General features: G+C 37.0%; 2 protein-coding genes across 2 annotated transcripts in view; both read left to right on the forward strand.

Annotated features, from left to right (window-relative positions):
• The first annotated feature begins 4,800 nt into the window (after positions 1-4,800).
• LOC148948292 (uncharacterized) lies at positions 4,801-5,547 on the forward strand. Its single transcript, XM_089094879.1, has one exon. The coding sequence runs from the start codon at positions 4,801-4,803 to the stop codon at positions 5,545-5,547; it is 747 nt and encodes a 248-aa protein (XP_088951005.1).
• A 10,587-nt stretch (positions 5,548-16,134) lies between these two features.
• The window catches only part of LOC148948293 (UDP-glucuronosyltransferase 1A1-like), a 30,536-nt gene continuing 29,263 nt past the window's right edge, over positions 16,135-17,407 (forward strand). The window contains exon 1 of the mRNA XM_089093871.1: positions 16,135-16,949. Within this exon, the coding sequence (XP_088949997.1) occupies positions 16,149-16,949 (801 nt within the window). The 5' untranslated portion in view covers positions 16,135-16,148. The remainder of the gene's footprint in view (positions 16,950-17,407) is intronic.

The following is a 17,407-nucleotide window of genomic DNA, read 5'->3' on the forward strand; positions in this document are numbered from 1 at the left end:
GTTTTTTATTTTAACAGGACTTTCAAGTTGAGCAAACTTTTTTTTTAATGATTGTGTTTAACTTGTAGATTACCAGGTAACCTAAAATAAACAACCTGAATTGATGTCCGGAAAATTTGATTTTTAAAAATTGTCATTAAATAAAATGAAATCAGAACCTTCTATTCAATAATGCGTATCCTTTATTTCCATTCTATTAAGCTTATGTGTTATTTAATTTTGTTTATTAGCCATTACTGTTGCCGTTTTGATGTAATAAAAAAATACATATCATAACCTGTAGCTGCATGAATATATATAAATATATATATATATAAAAAACATAGGAAACAGAACCATTTAATTTCCAATCAGATTTAAGATTTTACCTCTTTTCTAAACTTCAGTTAAGCAACAAAAATTATAGGACTATTTTAGAAATCGGACAAGGAGTTTTAGCACTTCAGGTTTAGGGGAGGATTTGCCTATAGGGGCTTCAACTTAAAAAATTCTACAAAAATATTTTTTTGATTTGACTTTTTTCTAATTAGTGAAAAATAATTCCCATCTGATATTGATTTGAAAAATTTGCATTTGAAGTTTTTGCTCAGCAGTCAAAAATCACTTAGCCAATACAAAACTAATGGGGAGTCCCAATTTTCAACAATATTTTCTAATACGAATTGTATCTCACTAGCAAATGTAGAGTTAATAAAAGTTGTACATTCAGAATCAACAGAAAAATTTAATATGCTATCACTTATTAATAAAAACAAAAGTCACGTTCTCACAAACACGTTCTCACAAAACAATAACTCAAACACGTTCTTTAGAATTCTAAGTGATTAAAAAAAAAAACTTTTCTGCAAAGCCTAGGGAATTCGAAATTATTTTTTTTTTTTTTAAGAAACAGCTTGAGTTATACAAATCAAGTTTTTATTCCTCTTAAAATGTAATTTGTGTAGCAAAAAAAAAAGTAACAAAAAAATGCCGAAAAAACATGGGCCATTATTTGCGATGCATCGAGTGTACATGTTTTTGAAAAAGTTTTTTTCTTAGGAAAGAAAATGTCAGTCAGTCTTAGTGTTTTTTTTCTTTGCTCCTGAATAAAAGAAAAAAATAAAATTTTGCTGGTCCTTAGTACTAAATTTTATTAATTTTGGAGCTACCGCTAAGAAACAATTCGCATTGTAAATATATTTGAAAAAAAGACTCTTGGAGAGCCTTTTAGGTCGCAAACCCAAACTTTAGAAAATGTAAATATTTAAAATCAGCGTCACAAAAGGAATCACTATTGATAAATGTTAAAAAGTTAAAATAAAAGTTAGTTTCGGAGAAGTTTTGGAACTTTAAGTACCTATAAGCAAACCACCCCCTAAACAAAGAAATTTCTAATGTTGAGTTTTGTTATCTTTATTTTTGGGTAAAATAAATAGCAAAAAACCGAGCAGCATAACTTACCGATTAATCTTTTTTACAGCACCCATCTTGCATTTCATATTTTTTATGAATTGTTTCTAAAGCTAGTAGCTGGTTTCAAGTATATCTTGTTTTCTATGAGTTGCTTCCTATATTTTGTGGTATGTTTCTTTTACTTATGTTTGCATTTAATTTTACCAAAGCATTTATTGTACTTATCTCACAGTAATATTCTTTTTAATGAATATATTTTGCTAGTAAATTACAAGGTAACCTAAAAAAAATAAACTGCATTGATGTCCGGAAAATTTGATTTTTGAAAACTGTTATTAAATCTGATTCAGACTTCATGGTGTTAAGACCTTTTTTTAGATTTAATCAATCGCTAATAATTGGTAAAGGATTGTAGTCTCTTCTTAACTCACAGCCAATATTTTGAAATTCATTAATTCATTGACCAAAGGATTATAATTTGAATACGCTTTGTAACTTAAGTGAAAATTCCCTCGGGACTGGGGATTTTCTTATTGATATTTTCATAGCAGTGACCTATATGATATACAGGTCAAGATCGAGCAGTGAGATTACAATTAGGACTATTCGATATTTATAGGCAATTACGCTGCGATACAGGTGACAGGAGAGAAGCAAGCAGAAGAGGGGTTAGAGAGTTGTCGGCAAGAGCTGTGATACCCGCTGGGCTTGCCCCTTAAATTGCGGGGACAAAGTAAACAGCCTCCAACGCTTCCCTTACTTCTCTCGTAAGTGAACTTGCTTCTAGCAATCAATAAAACCTACGCTGTGAAATACGGTCTGTGTTTTTGGACTTGCTGTGTTAATGCTGTTGTTTATTTGCGATGGCCGGTAAGCTCATTTGGAATCCTGTATTAAACGTTTGTCACGTGGAGTAAAAATTGTAAAAAAACCATGATGAAGTTGCAAAGAGAGCAGCCCAGTTCCCCCCCCCCCCAAAAAAAAAAACATTATGAAAGCAAAGAAGATCTTATGTACAGAAGCGAACTGTCTTGCTCGAATGTCCACAAAGGTTGCTATGAGTGACAATGTTTTGGAAATGAAAAAACTGTTACAGATTTGTGATGACGATAAGGTTGCTCTGCCTTCTTTCCTTATTTCCTTACTTTCCTTATTTTTGAGCCAGAAGAAGTCCCCTCGATCCAAGGCAAAATTTCAGTGATTGTTACACGCAAGATTAATGAAATGTCTAACAAATTAGACATTTCAATGGAGCAAAACTTCTCGAAAAGCAAACCTGTAACTTCTGAAATCCTTTCTGAATATATCTCCAAACCATCTTATGCTGTGACTGTCAAAAATGTACCAAGTGACCTAGCGAAACCGGAATCAAGAAAGGACTTTCTAGAACAAGCTTGTGGTGACGTTAGCTCAAAAATTGTTGAGCTAAAGTGCACCCGAGGCGACTGGAAAGTTATCACTGCATCCAAATATGATGCTCACGCAGAGAATGCGCTTCGTAGCTCTAACAGGACCATTAGGGCTGAGGTTAAAAGTCCTTCTCACTTTGGAATAATTGAACGTGTTCCAAACGATCTGACCTCTGATGACGTCAATTCTCTTGTGCCAAATTGTAGTGAAGCAAAGCAAAGTGGCTTTACCAGATCTTTCAGGCTGAAATTTGAAACAAAAGAGGATTTATTACGAGCAATGAAGTTCCCATTAGTGATCGGTTTCAAACGATTCCCCATTCAAGAATTTTTGTCTCCACCCCTTCGATACTATAAGTGCCAATCATCCGGACATATTTCGAGTACATGTATAAATTAAATTTGTCGTTCCGTCTGTGGAGAAAAAGGTTACGGAAGTTCTAGAACAGCCCCTTGCCAGAAACCGACAAAATGTGCTCTTCGCAAATCAGACAACAATCCATGTTACAGTTACAAATGCTCTATTGTACAGGCTCTACTGAAAGGTAAATCTAATTCAAAATGAGATTCAGATGCCGTATTTTGTTTTGAAACATTAATGGAAAAGTTACCGATCGAATCCCAATTCCTTTGCAGTTATTGCAGTCCCATGACCTAGTTCTGATTCAGGAGCGTTTCCTGTCGGAAGACCGCCAGAGCCTGTTACCACTATTTTCTAATTTGAATCTCCTCTTTCATAGTGCAATTGGGAGACCGAGAGGCAAACCATCTGGCGGTCTCGCTATCATTTCCCAATTCCCTTGCAAGCTATTAGCAGAGACTGATTACTTTATTTTCGCTAAGCTTGAAAATTATGTTGTAATTAATGTTAATCTGCCTACAAATTATAACAGCGAACAGTCTGATTCACGGTTTGAGTCTGCCTGCAAGCTTCTAGGCAGGTTTCTTAAAATAGTTGCGTCTAAACTTGTTATCATTAGCGGAGATTTTAATGTAGATATAACTAACACAATGTTTCCCCATTCACAAATCTTTTGGGGCTGTGTTCCTCCTGACTATTGTGTATGGCCTATGAGTGATAGCTTTTCATACATTGGGCCGCTTTCCTCAACTTCTAAGTAAGACCATGTTATTGCTTTGTTCGGCAGTCACGAGGTCAAAGTTTTAAAAGAAGGATTCTATTCTGACCACCTTCCTATCACTACTTGTTTTTGATCCTCCCCGCCTATGGCTCAAAATAAGGAATCAAATTGGTTTTCCTACCAAGATTGGAAAAATATGTCAAGTGAGTCTTTCAGTAAAGTCTCTGACAACGTGCTGAGCAAAATCAAAGTGCCTTTCAATCTTTTATGCGATCGTGCGGTAATGCCACAAAGTGAAAAGAACATCTTAATTGAGCTCACTTCCTACTTGGAACAAATAACTCACGCGCTGAAATGTGCCGAAATAAGTGCCGTTCCTTTTCGACGTAGTCGTAAAAAGCCTTAGCTAGAAAATTGGTGAAAAAACAGAGATCTAGTGAATGCGTGTAATTCGGCCAAGCTATGGCTTTCTGTTTGGAACAACTGTGGCCGTCCGAGAGATTGCTTAGTAAATGACTTGAGGCTCCGTACGAAACGGAAATTTAACAAGGAACTCAAAAACCATAAGTTAACGCTGATCCAGAAAAATGTAATCCGTATTGCTGAAGACCCCTCCAAACTCTGGAAGTATAGCAAGCCTACCAAAGCCCAGAGTACTAGTGTGCCTGAAAAAAAGTGGGTGGAATAGTTCGTGAGAAAGTTCAGTGCTCCCAACCAAAGTACGGAGTTTTTTGAAAAACAGCTTGACCTTCTTCTTTCAAATAAGACGGAATCTTTCCTGTTTGTGTTGCCAAGTGCTGTTCATTCTTTGATTCCGAAGTTAAAGAAAAAATCTACATCTGGCGTCAATTCTATTTCAGTTTGGCATCTGTAACTTGCAAGCTCTTTTCAAGCAACATTTAGCACTACTGTGTCAGATGATCCTTGTCTGTGGTGTAGTCACTTTGCAATTTTGTGTCGGACCAATAACTCCCATTGTTAAAAAAGGCAAAAAAGACCCTTCTCTGTGCAGTTTGTATCGCCCCATTACCGTTTCGTGTACTACTTTCAAGCTCTTTGAGTCATTTTTGATAAAAGACATTGAAGAAAGTTGTTCTGTCCCTCCTCGTCAGTTTGGGTACCAGCGAGGCTTAGGTAGAGAGCACGCTCTCTTTCTGCTTATAAATGCACTGAAGGATATTGAAGAAAGAGGTGATTTCTTAGTCTTTTGCGAACTCGCTGTTGCAAGATCTTTTGAATCTTGTATATTTCCACTGGTTTTGCTTGAGACCCATTTGAAAGGTACTGATGCTGCGACAATTAGTTGTTTAAGATACATGTATACAAATCTGAAGGCTGGAATTAAAGATGGTAGTCAACTATTTCCGATTCAGAAAGGTTTACGCCAAGGAGCTCTAACTTTTCCAGTTTTGTTTAATAATCGTGTTACCGGGGCTCAGATTAAGTTGAACTGTAGATTTAACTTCAAAGGAGTTGATCTTTCGTTAATTAAGTTTGCGGATGACTTACTGAATCATTCCTGCACTTTCCAGGGATACTCTTCAACTTTTGAGCTTCTCCGAGATGAGCACAAGCACATTAGTTTGAGCTTTAATACTGAGAAAACAGTGGTTCTACCCTTTAACTATAAAGGAAAAAGAAATTCAATAAGTTTATCCGGCTAAGTTTATCCTTTTGCTAGCAGCCTTACTTACCTGGGCATGCCTATTGGAGCAAATCCGAAAGAAACTGTAAACCTGGCAATGACAAACTATGCTAGCAATATCCGGGCTGAGTATGCCTCCCTGACTTCAAACGTGTCGTATATGAGTAGAGCTCACCGTTCTCAGTTATATAGTAGCCTAGCAGTTCCTCACTTACTTGCCCTTGCTCCTGTTTTGTGTTTTTTTTTAATTGTGGTAAGAAAAAGCAAGTTCATCGCCTTTATTTTAAATTTGAAAAGTATTTAATGGAACTTCCAACTTGGACAATTAACTCTTTTTTGCAAAGAAAGTATCAATTGGTAAACCCAGCTGGGGTTATTGAGAAGCGCATTTGTGATTTCTCTACTGAATGCCAGAAGTCTTCAGATTTTTGGTCATTTCTGTTTTTCCCTTTTTTGTAGTTGTGTGTGTTTTTATTCCTGTTGTTTCTTCTTTTTTAGCTTGATTTTTACTATGTAATTTTCTGGGCTCTGCCCAGATTTTTGCGATGGGTTATAAATAAAATGATGATGATGAAATAAAATGAAATCAAAACTTCTATTCAATAATCTACTTGCCTGCCTTTATTTTGTATTAAGTATCAATTGGTAAGCCCAGCTGGAGTTATTGAGAAGCGTATTTGTGATTTCTCTACTGAATGCCAGAAGTCTTCACATCTTTGGTCATTTCTGTTTATCCCTTGTTTGTAGTTGTGTGTGTTTTTATTTCGGTTGTTTCTTTTTTTTTTCGCTTGATTTTTACTCTGTCATTTTCTGGGCTCTGCCCAGATTTTTGTGATGGGTTATAAATAAAATGATGATGATGAAATAAAATGAAATCAAACCTTCTATTCAATAATCTACTTGCCTGCCTTTATTTTCCTTCTATTACGCGCTTGCATTATTTAATTTGGTTTATTGTTTGTGCTGTCATGTGCCATAACCATAACCCAGCCATTACTGTGATCGTTTTCATGTAATAAATAAATACCTATTTTAACCAGTAACTACGTGTATTTATAAAAATAAAAATTAGAAAACAGAACCGTTTAATTACAAACCAATTCTAAAATTTTACCTCTTTTCTAAGCTTCAGTGAAGCAACAACAATAATAGGACTATTTTAGAAATTAATTAAAAAAAACTTTTCCCACAAAATAAGTTTTTCAAAGAAAAGTAAAGAACTCCATCAAACCAAAAATGAGCAAAAAATAAAATAAAATAATCTACCCAGCGTGAAATTACCACAAATCAGCATCAATAAATAAATGAAACCCAAAACAAACAGAAACTACAATAAATAACCGAGTCAAACTCAAAATCAGCAAAAATTAACATGAGTAGGGCTCAAAACCCCTATGCCTTCCCAAGGCCAGAAGATAATTTTTACTTTACTGAAAAAAATACCAATGAATATGAATTGTCAGTTTAATATACTTATACTGATACTTAGTAATAAAAATGTTAATATTATTTGATTTATTAAACTTATGAAAGTGAAAACCTTTATATTTTTTCCCTTTTTCGAGAATGCACCCTTTTTCAAGTTTCTACGACAAAGCTTTCAATAAAAACCTTATATGCCCCCAGGGCATAGGTTGTAACCCTTGCCCTGAGGGCTCTGAGGGGGAGGGGTTTTCATCCTCAAAGACCTAATTTCCAGAACTTACAACTACGCTGAACAAAATGGCTATCTCCAAATTTTGAATGGATGTGTTTGGATAAATTGTGGGCATGAGAGGCGGGTTAGTTGCCCTCCAATCACTTTCGACTATTAAAAAGGGCACTAGCCCTTTGAATTTCTAATCGAAAGAGCCTTTTTTGAAGTTTCTACGACAACGCTTTCTATAAAAATCTTATATGCCCCCAGGGCATAACTTACAATCCTTGCCCTGAGGGCTGTGGGGAAGTTTCGTCCTCAAAAACATAATTTCTATTTGGAAATCAACTACGCTGAACAAAATGACTATTTCAAAATTTTGATTGGATGTGTTTTGGAAAATGGTGGACATGGAAGGGGTGTTAGTCGCCTTCCAATCACTTTCGACCATTAAAAAGAGGGTACAATCCATTTCTATTTCTAATTGAATGAGCCCTTTTCGAAGTTTCTGCGACAACTTCTTCGATACGAAGTGGCCTGCTCTACAGGAAAAAAATAACAAATAATACATTGTGGCAACATTGTTCTTATATGCCCCCAGGGCATAACTTAAAACCCTTGCCCTGAGGGTTGTGAGGGAGTGTCCTCCTCAAAAACATATTTTCTATGAGATCAACTACGCTGAACAAAATGGCTATCTCAAAATTTTGATTCGATGTGCTTCGGGATATTGGGGGCGTGGAAGGGGTGTTAGTTGCTCTCCAATCACTTTCGACTATCAAATATGGCACAAGCCACACCAATTTCCAATCGAATGAGCCCTTTTTGAAGTTTCTACGACAACGTCTTCGATACGAAGTGCTCTGGTATGGGAAAAAATTAATAATAATACATTGTGCCGACATCGTTCTTTACTTAGGCAGCGCTATTGCGCTGCCTTTGATGTAGGTACCGCGCCTGGTCCGATCATAATGTTTTTTTTTCTCCATACCCGGGCACTTTGTACGAAGGAGTTGTCGTAGAAACTTCGAAAAGGGCTCATTCGATTGGAAATCGGGAGTTCTAGTGCCCTTTTTAATAGTCGAAAGTTATTGGTGGGCAACTCGCCCCCCCCCCCCCCAGGCCCATCATTCCCCCAAACACATCCAATAAAAATTTTGATATAGCCATTTTGTTCAGCGTAGTGATTTCCAGATATAAAATATGTTTTTGAGGAGGACACTCCCCCACAACCCTCAGGGCAAGGGTTTTAAGCTATGCCCTGAGGGTATATAAGAACGATGTTGACACAACGTATTATTTGTTATTTTTTTTTCTTTAGAGCAGGGCACTTCGTATCGAAGAACTTGTCGTAGAAACTTCGAAAAGGGCTCATTCAATTGGAAATTGGAGTGGCTTGTGCCCTTTTTAGTAGTCGAAAGTGATTGGATAGTGCCGATTTTGTCCTATGCAAATTCCCGAACGCCGGTATTTTCTTAGTAGGTGATGCTAATGATCTAAAGTTAAATCCCCTTTGTAGTTCCCTAAACTTAAAACAAATAGTAAAAATACCAAAAACAAAAGGAAATTCAACCCTTGATTTGATTTGCACCAATATGCAGGCTTTCAATACCCCTCCTGTCCCCTAGCCCCCGTTAGGAGGAAGTTACCATTTTTGTTTATTAACGAAGCCTCTCAATAGCTTTAATCATACTTTTTCTGTGACTGAGTTCTCTTATCGCCCAATTTCCAATGATGGCCTTTACACATTTGGATCTTGGATTACCAATGAAAACTGGCTGACCCTCAAAGGAAAAAATGACTTTAATTTTAAAGTCTCCGAATTCCAAAATCTGATTAAAACAAAATACATAAATTCCTTCCCTGTGAAAAAAGTGAAAATATGTTTTAATGACAAACCGTACATTACAAGTCAATTGAAAAAAGTAATTAGAATTAAATTGAATCTACTTAAGAGTGGTAAAACATCCGAAGCGAACTCACTGTGTAAACATATAAAAAAAGAAATACGTAAATCTGCTTCTTCATATTACAAATGCAAAGTCTAGGATTTATTTTCTACAAAGCCAAAACATTGCTATAATAGAATAAAGAAAATTTGTGGGAAAACACATAAGAACATAGACTTCCATTTCCAAGAAGACTCTTCAATTACAGCCAATGATCTGGACAGGTTTTTTTCTTCCATAGTTAAGACCCTCCCTCCCCTTTCTTTTGACGCTTTTTATTATTTGTGCTCTCTTAATTTTCCTGTTATTTCGCCCTCAGATGTGGAGGCAAAAATTAAGAACAATAAAAAGTGTAGTACATGTCCATTAGACATTCCGATTGTATTAATTAAAGCCTTTGCCGACAATCTCTCAGAGCCTTTGTCCTTACTTTTTAATGAAAATACCCCTACTGGTAAATTTCCAAATTGTTGGAAATTAGGTTTTATTACTCCCGTAAAAAAGAAAGGTAACAATCAAGATTTTGATGGTGTCCGTCCCATTACTCTTACTCCAGTTTTTTCGAAGTTATATGAAAGCTTTTTAGCTTAGTGGTTGAAAGTAAAAATAATCCCAAATGTTGACCAAAGACAATTCGGGAACCTACGCTCTACATCTACTACCCACTATCTTGTTCACCTTATGGACACAATATGCAACACACTCGAAAAACCCAATACCTGGCTCAATGTTATCGCTGTTGACTTGCAAAAAGTTTTTGATTTAATCAACCACAATATACTATTAGAAAAGCTGTATAATGACTTTCAAGTTGACCCTTATTTAATTAGAATAATTGCGTCTTTCCACTCTAACAGAACGCAAGTCGTGAAATACCTGAATGTATATTCTGATCCCCTCCCAATTTATAATGGTGTGCCCCAAGGAACCCTCTTAGGTACAATTTTATTTCTTACAATGATAAACAACCTTGGTGTTTATTTCCTGGATAGATGGAAATTTGTTGATGATCTAACTGTCTTAGAGACATGTTCCAAAAATTCCAAAAGCAACCCAATGTACATCTTGGAATCGATATCAGCCGAAGCTCTTACTGATGATATGAAAGTCAACCCTTTAAAGTCAACTGTTCTTGCTATTAATTTCCTTATAACTCCTCCTTCTTTCTCCTGTCCAATCCCCCCTAAAATGTCCGTTACCACTATGAAATTTCTGGGCGTTACCATCTCTAGCGACTTAAAATGGGATTGTCATATTAATGACATCTTAAAACGTGCAAATGCCGCATTTTCACTCCTTAAACTCCTTAAAAAATTTAAATGCCCTAAATCGCACTGTTTAAGGATTTTCCTGTCATTTGTACGCCCAACCCTTGAGTACGCCTGTCCTGTTTGGCATCCTGGCATTTCCATTGAAATGTCGGACAGAATAGAAGCAGTACAAAAAAGGTGCCTAAGAATTATCTTCAATGAGGGTAAAGTACCTTATATTTCCCTTCTTAGGAGAGCTAACCTTTTCACCCTTAAGGAAAAGAGAGCAAAAATTACCTTGCGTTTTGCTAACAATGCCCTTCATAACCCTCGAATAACTCCCCATTTCCCCGGTCAATATTCACCCCTTCGGCCCCGCCTCCCGCGTTCTGTGTCAACAAAAATCCCCCTTTTCACCACTAAGCTATTGTGCCCTGAAATATATAGAAGCACCTTTATTCCTGACCATGCTTACTTTTTCGCAACCTTTATCTTCGCTGCCTCCCCCCCCCCCTCACTTACTCGTTAACTACAAGTTATTAATTAATTACCATGATGAAAATTTGAAGGTTTTTGATTTATTTTTGTTAGTCACCTACTAACTGATGATTTTGTTTTAATTCTACTTTATCCCCTTTTTAATTTTACGTTTTTTTTTTTTTTTTTTTTGGCATTTTTGCTGACTTGACATTGGCCTTATAATTTTATGAGTTTACTTTGTACTTTGTTTTTAACGTTTTTACGTATTTGACATTGACCCTTTTATAATTTTCTGTTGTTGTTTGATTGTTTGTTTTTGTTGTTCTTTTTTCGCTGTATTTGACGCTAAATTGCGAATTCGGCCCTTTTGGGCTTGTGATAGCCATTTTTCAGCAATAAATCTCATCTTATCTTATCTTACTAACACCCCTTCCACGCCCACCATTTCCCGAAACACATCCAATCAAAATTTTGAGATAGCCATTTTGTTCAGCATAGTTAATTTCAAAATAGAAATTATGTTTTTGAGGAGGAAACTCCCCCAGAGCTTTCAGGGCAAGGGTTGTAAGTTATGCCCTGGGGGCATATAAGATTTTTATGGAAGACGTTGTCGTAGAAACTTTAAAAAAGGCTCATTCGATTTGAAATTCAAAGGGCTAGTACCCTTTTTAATAGTCGAAAGTGATTGAAGGGCAACTAACCCCCCTTTCACGGCCACCTTTTCCCAAACACATCCAATCAAAATTTTGTTCTGGAAATTAGGCGTTCAAAGATGACAACCCCCCAACGGCCTTCACGGCAAGGGTTGTAAGAAATGGCTATTATAAAAATTTTATCAGATGGGCTTGGGGAAAAAATGGTGTGTCGACGGGGCTAGTTGCCCTCGGATATCTTTTGACTCTTAAAAAGTGAACTAAATCTTTCAATTTCCAATCAAATGAGCCCTCTCTGAAGTTTATACGTGCACCCCTTTCAAAAGAACCATATACGCCCCCAGGACAACACTTACAACGCCTATCTCCCGGGCCCTGGGAGGAGTTTTTGTTATCTAATTTTTGAACAATTTCCAAAAAAGTAGCTATCTCAAAATTTGTAGCGGATGGGTTTGGGGAAAAAAGAGCGTGTGTGGGGGGGGGGGGGCTACTTGCCCTTAACTCTCTTGCCTCTTAAAAAGAGAACTAGAACTTTCAATTTCCAATCAAATGAACCCTCTATGAAGTGTATGCGAGCATCCCTTTCATAAGAACAATACATGTCCTTAGGGCATAACTTAGAACGCCTTCCCCTGGGCCCTGTGGGGTTATACTGACACCGGAGTTTTTCTTATCCAACCTTTGATCTATTTTTAACAAAATGTTTATCTCAAAATTTTCGTCAGATGGGTTTGGAAAAAGAAGGCGTGGGGGTAGGGGCTAGTTGCCCTCGGACCTCTTTTGACTATTAAAAAGTGAGCTCGAACTTTCAATTTCCAATCAAATGAGCACTCTCTGAAGTTTATACGAGCATCTCTTTCATAAGGACCATATATGCCCCAGAGCATAACTTACAACGCCCACCCCCAGGCCCTGGGGGTTTGTGTCGACACCTGAGTTTTTGTTGTCTGACTTCTGAACAATTTTAATTTAATGGCTATCTCAAAATTTTATCGGATGCATTTGAGGAAAAAGGGACGCGGGGGTGCTCGTTGCCCTCCAATCTCTTTTGACTCTCAAAAACTGAACTAGAACTTTCAAGTTCCAATCAAATGAGCCCTGTTTGAATTTTTTACGAACATCCCTTCAATAAGAACCATATATGCCCCCAGGGCATAAATTACAACGCCTGATCTCGGGCCCCGGGGGGCTGTGTTGATCCCGGAGTTTTCGTTATATGGTCTTTGAACTATTTAAAAAAAGGCTATCTCAAAGTTCTTATCGGATGGGTTTGAGGAAAAATGGGCGTGGAGGGCGGGGGGTTAGGTGCCCTCCAATCTCTTTTGACTCTTAAAAAGCGAACTAGAACTTTCAATTTCCAATCAAATTAGCCCTCTTTGAAGTTTATACGAGCATCCCTTCCATAAAACCCATATATACCCCCAGGGCATAGCATACAACGCCTGCCCCCGGGCCCTGGGGGGGGGGAGGTTCTGTCGACACCGAAATGTTTGTTATATGATCTTTGAACTATTTTTAACAAAATAGCTATCTCAAAATTTTTATCGGATTCATTTGGGAAAAGAGGGTCTGGGGCGGGGGAGCTGGTTACCCTCCGATATCTTTTGACGCTTAAAAAGTGAGCTAGACCTTTCAATTTCCAATCAAATGAGCCCTCTCTGAAGTTTATACAAGCATTCCTACTATAAGAATCATATATGCTCCCAGGGCATAACTTATAACCCTTGCCCTGAAGACTCTGGTGGGAGTGTCCTGCTCAAACATATAATTTCCAGACTTTCAACTACGTTGAACAAAATGGCTGCATAAAAATTTTGATTGGATGTGTTTGGGGAAATTATGGGCGTGGAAGGGGTGTTAGTTGGCTTCCAATCACTTTCGACTATTGAAAAGAGAACTAGCCATTTAAATTTCCGATCGAATGAGCCCTTTCTGAAGTTTCTACGACAACGCTTTCTATAAAAAACCTTATATGCCCCCAGGGCATAACTTAAAACCCTTGCCATGAGGGTTGTGGGGGGGGGGTTGTTATCGTCAAAGTCCTAATTTCCAGAATTTTCAATTACTTTGAGCATAATGGCTGTCTAACAATTTTGATTGGATATGTCTGGAGAAAAGGTGGGCATGAGAGAGGGGTTAGTTGCCCTCCGATCGCTTTCGACTAATAATAAAGGGAGTAACCCATTAAATTCCCAATCGAATGAGTCCTTTTTGAAGTTTCTACGACAAAGCTTTCTATAAAAACCTATAGGCAACGCTATAGCGTTGCCTCTAGTTCCTGTTCGTTTTGAGTTTCGTTTATTAATTGAGATCAATATCTGGCCGTTTAAATTTAAATCATTATAGCACTTTTTTATGTTGTTCTTAGATTCTATTATGGCTATTTTTTTTTCTTTGAACGGCTTTCTTTTACTTTTCTTTGAAAACTTCTGTCTCGAATAAAGCTTCTTTTTTCACTAATCCATTAAAGAAAAAGAAAACACTTCTCAATTTAAATGGCCCGTTCAAATTACAAAAAATGAAAATTTCCTTCCGGAGACTAATAATTGCCATGTGCACCAGATTCTATAAAACACAATTTAGAAGTTTTACACCAACTCGTAACCCTACGCAAATATTTTATTTTGCCAGAAGATACGTAAGTATTTTTGAATTGAAGTTATCAAGTATTTTGCAGTAGGTTGCATCAAGACATGGCTAATTGTAGAAGGAGACAAGCCAAGACAGATAGTCCAAGTAACTAAGAGTCAAATGTTTAAATGGCTGTGGCACGGGTAAATGACGGGAGTAAGTATGACTCTCTTATTGGACACATACTTGTCATGTTAGTTTTTGGAAAGGCATGCCTACCTAGAGTCTCAGGCATGCAAATACTGATGCCTGTTTTTTATATTGCCAACAAAAAACTATGACAAGCGTAAACCTTAAGAAGAGGGGTCAATATGGAGGAAACCCTTAGGGAATTCAGAAGATTACCTTAGAAAAATCCTAAATACTTACTTATCTCCTTCCTTATAGGCCCATTGCTTCAATTATCCCCCTGCCCTGATATATGAATATACAGCCTATTTTGCATATTCCCATTATAACAAACAGTTAGTGGTAACAAACTGTAAGTAAGAAGGGATACGGCTCATCAGTAACCGAATCTCTAATAAATAGAGTTTTGATAATAATAGATGCATCAAAAGAATAGAATTTTGATACTTATTCAAAATATATAAAATTCATCAAGTTTAATGTTACGCATCAAAAGTTATGAGTCTGAGAAAATTTGCCCAATTTTTTGGAAAGAGGGGGGGGACAACCCAAAACAGCAACTGATCTGTATGAAAATCACACCATCAGATTCAGCATGTCAGAGAACCTTACTATAGGGGTTTCATGCTCCTATATACAAAAATGTTGGATTTTGCATTTTTTTTGCCGGAAGCAAGATCTTGGATGTATGTTTACTTGTTTTTTATTTGTTTTTCTCAAGGGTAATCGTATCGAGCCAGTGGTCCTAAAAGATCAGGAGAGGACTCATTTGATATGAAATCAGAAGTTCTAATGACCTTTTTAAATTGCCAAAAACAGTGGAGTACAGCTAGACCCCTCCCACGCCTATTTTTTCCGATTGTCGTCCGACCAAATTTTGAGAAAGCCATTTTGTTCAGCATAGTCGAAAGATCTAATAACTATGTCTCTGAGGATGATTTGACCTCCCATAGCTCCCGGAAGAAGGACTGTAATCTATGAACATTGCCCATTGTTTACATTTACTATGGCTATCTGGAAATATACAGATACTTTGCTTTGGGGGGAGGTTATGGCCGAGGGGGAGGGGGTTATGTGGGAGGACCTTTTCATGGAGGAATTTTGCGTAGGAACAGAAAATTTTCCATGAAGGGGGAGCTGGATTTCCTGACGTTATTTAAAACGATCAGAAATTAAAAAAAAAATTTCAACTGAAAGTACGGAGCAACATTTAAAACTTCAAACGAACAGAAATTATCACGCATATGAGGGGAATTGACCCCTCCTCAATACCTCGATCTTACCACTGCAGTTTTTTTTTAACTTTTAAAAAGCGTATTATTCTAATCTAATTTGTGTTTCAGAAGTCATTCTTAAGTTATTTGAGCAAAACTCAAACTTTAGGGTAAAGAGCGAGGTATTCAGGAGATAACCCCCTTCTCATATACTTAATAATTTATGTTCGTTTGAGGTTTCAATATTGTTCCCTACTTTCAGTTGAAAAATTTGTTTTTATTTGTTTAATTTTAAAATTGCACTATTCTTTTCTTCGCCACTTAAGCAGCGTTTTCCGTTGTAAAATAGTAGCGTTTCCCGTTCAATAAGGCATAATGTGATGGGGATAAATAATATGGGTTTACATTTGTCCATCAGGATGGAGCGAGGAAAAAAACAGCAATACTCCATTAGGATTGAGATAAGTAAATATTTATGATTGTTTCAAAGAAGTTCCGGAATTTTAAAGGTTTCCTTCAAATGTGCCCTTGTTTCTAAGGTTTACCACGAAAATGAAGTCTCCATTCCCTGACAATCTCAGCACTCTGTGTTGTTCTTAGCTCTGTTTCCAGCCCGTGTTTTATGCAAATGAGTTTCTCAGACTCCAGTTGGGATTTTGCCACAGTGTTCCGCGGTTAATGATGCTAATACTGTTTTTTGCATTAATTAGCTGTATAAAATGTCAAAATATCCTTATAATAACTCTTGGCTCTGGAGAAGATCGTTATTTAGCTTATCAAAGTGCAAAAATACTGACAACAACTGGAGTGAATGTAACACTTTTGGCTACCGGTGATACAGGACCTCCTATGCCCGGATTAGAAATGGTTATTATACCATCTATGGCAGAAGAAAAAAGCCTTAAGCACAGATCAGAAGGTGATATTTTTAGCCTACATTCAGAGCATTTACTAGATACGGCTTCTGAGAGCTTACAGCTGTGCAATATGTTATATCATAACAACTTTGCTCAAACAATCCTTGAGAAAACCAATTATGATCTAGCTATTATTACTCTTACCTTCAGTGATGCCTGCATACTACCTTTGATGAAAGTGATGAACTTCCCTGTTATTGGTCTTGCCACCTCATTTTTGGACTTACCATGGGTATATTATAATGCTGACGTCCCGTTTCCTCTTTCTTACATCCCGGTAATGTCTGACATTGACCCGGAGGAATTTACAATTTTTGAAAAGTTTCGAAACTTTAGAAGGTGGAGAAATTATTTATTTGAGGTTGACAAGGTCTGGAAGATCCCAGCAATTAAAATTGTTGTTGATAATTTAAAGCAGGAATTTGAGCTAAGTCAGCTGTACGACGACATTGGCTTAGTACTAACTGCTTCGGATTTACTAATGGAAGAACCGATGCCTTTACCTCCTCACATACTGCGTGCAGGATGTTATTACTGTCTTGCACCGATGGAGTTTGAAGGGGTTAGTCTGAATTATTTTATATATTATGCATGCGTTATGGACAGTGACTAATAATGCCACTTATTCTAATGTCGACAATATTAATATAAAACTTGAAATGATTTTAAATGGCCAAAATAGAATTTTCAGAATGATTTTTTATATTAGTTTTTTTTTTATTCTGAAGATGGAGGGGGTCACCAGACAAATCTGGTCCCTCGAAGAGCCCCATCCCTTCCATCTCAACATAGGTAAGGGTATGTAGGAAATATTTCATCCTGTTGTAAAAATATTTTGGCAACTAGAGGAATACTGTCATCCCCTCGGCATCCATATTGCAAGCTTATTCCATATTTCACTTCATCTGCTTTCCTCCGAAAAGAGCAGATGCTAACCTCTTCACATCCTACAAGCGGAGTATTACCACGGTCATGGACCAATGGTCCTAGAAGGCCTTTTTTGAATAATTTTATAAATTC

The sequence above is a fragment of the Artemia sp. Qi Xiang Cuo genome, chromosome 9 (assembly GCF_049724085.1).
Source record: "Artemia sp. Qi Xiang Cuo chromosome 9, ASM4972408v1, whole genome shotgun sequence".
In the NCBI taxonomy this organism is placed as follows: domain Eukaryota; kingdom Metazoa; phylum Arthropoda; class Branchiopoda; order Anostraca; family Artemiidae; genus Artemia; species Artemia sp. Qi Xiang Cuo.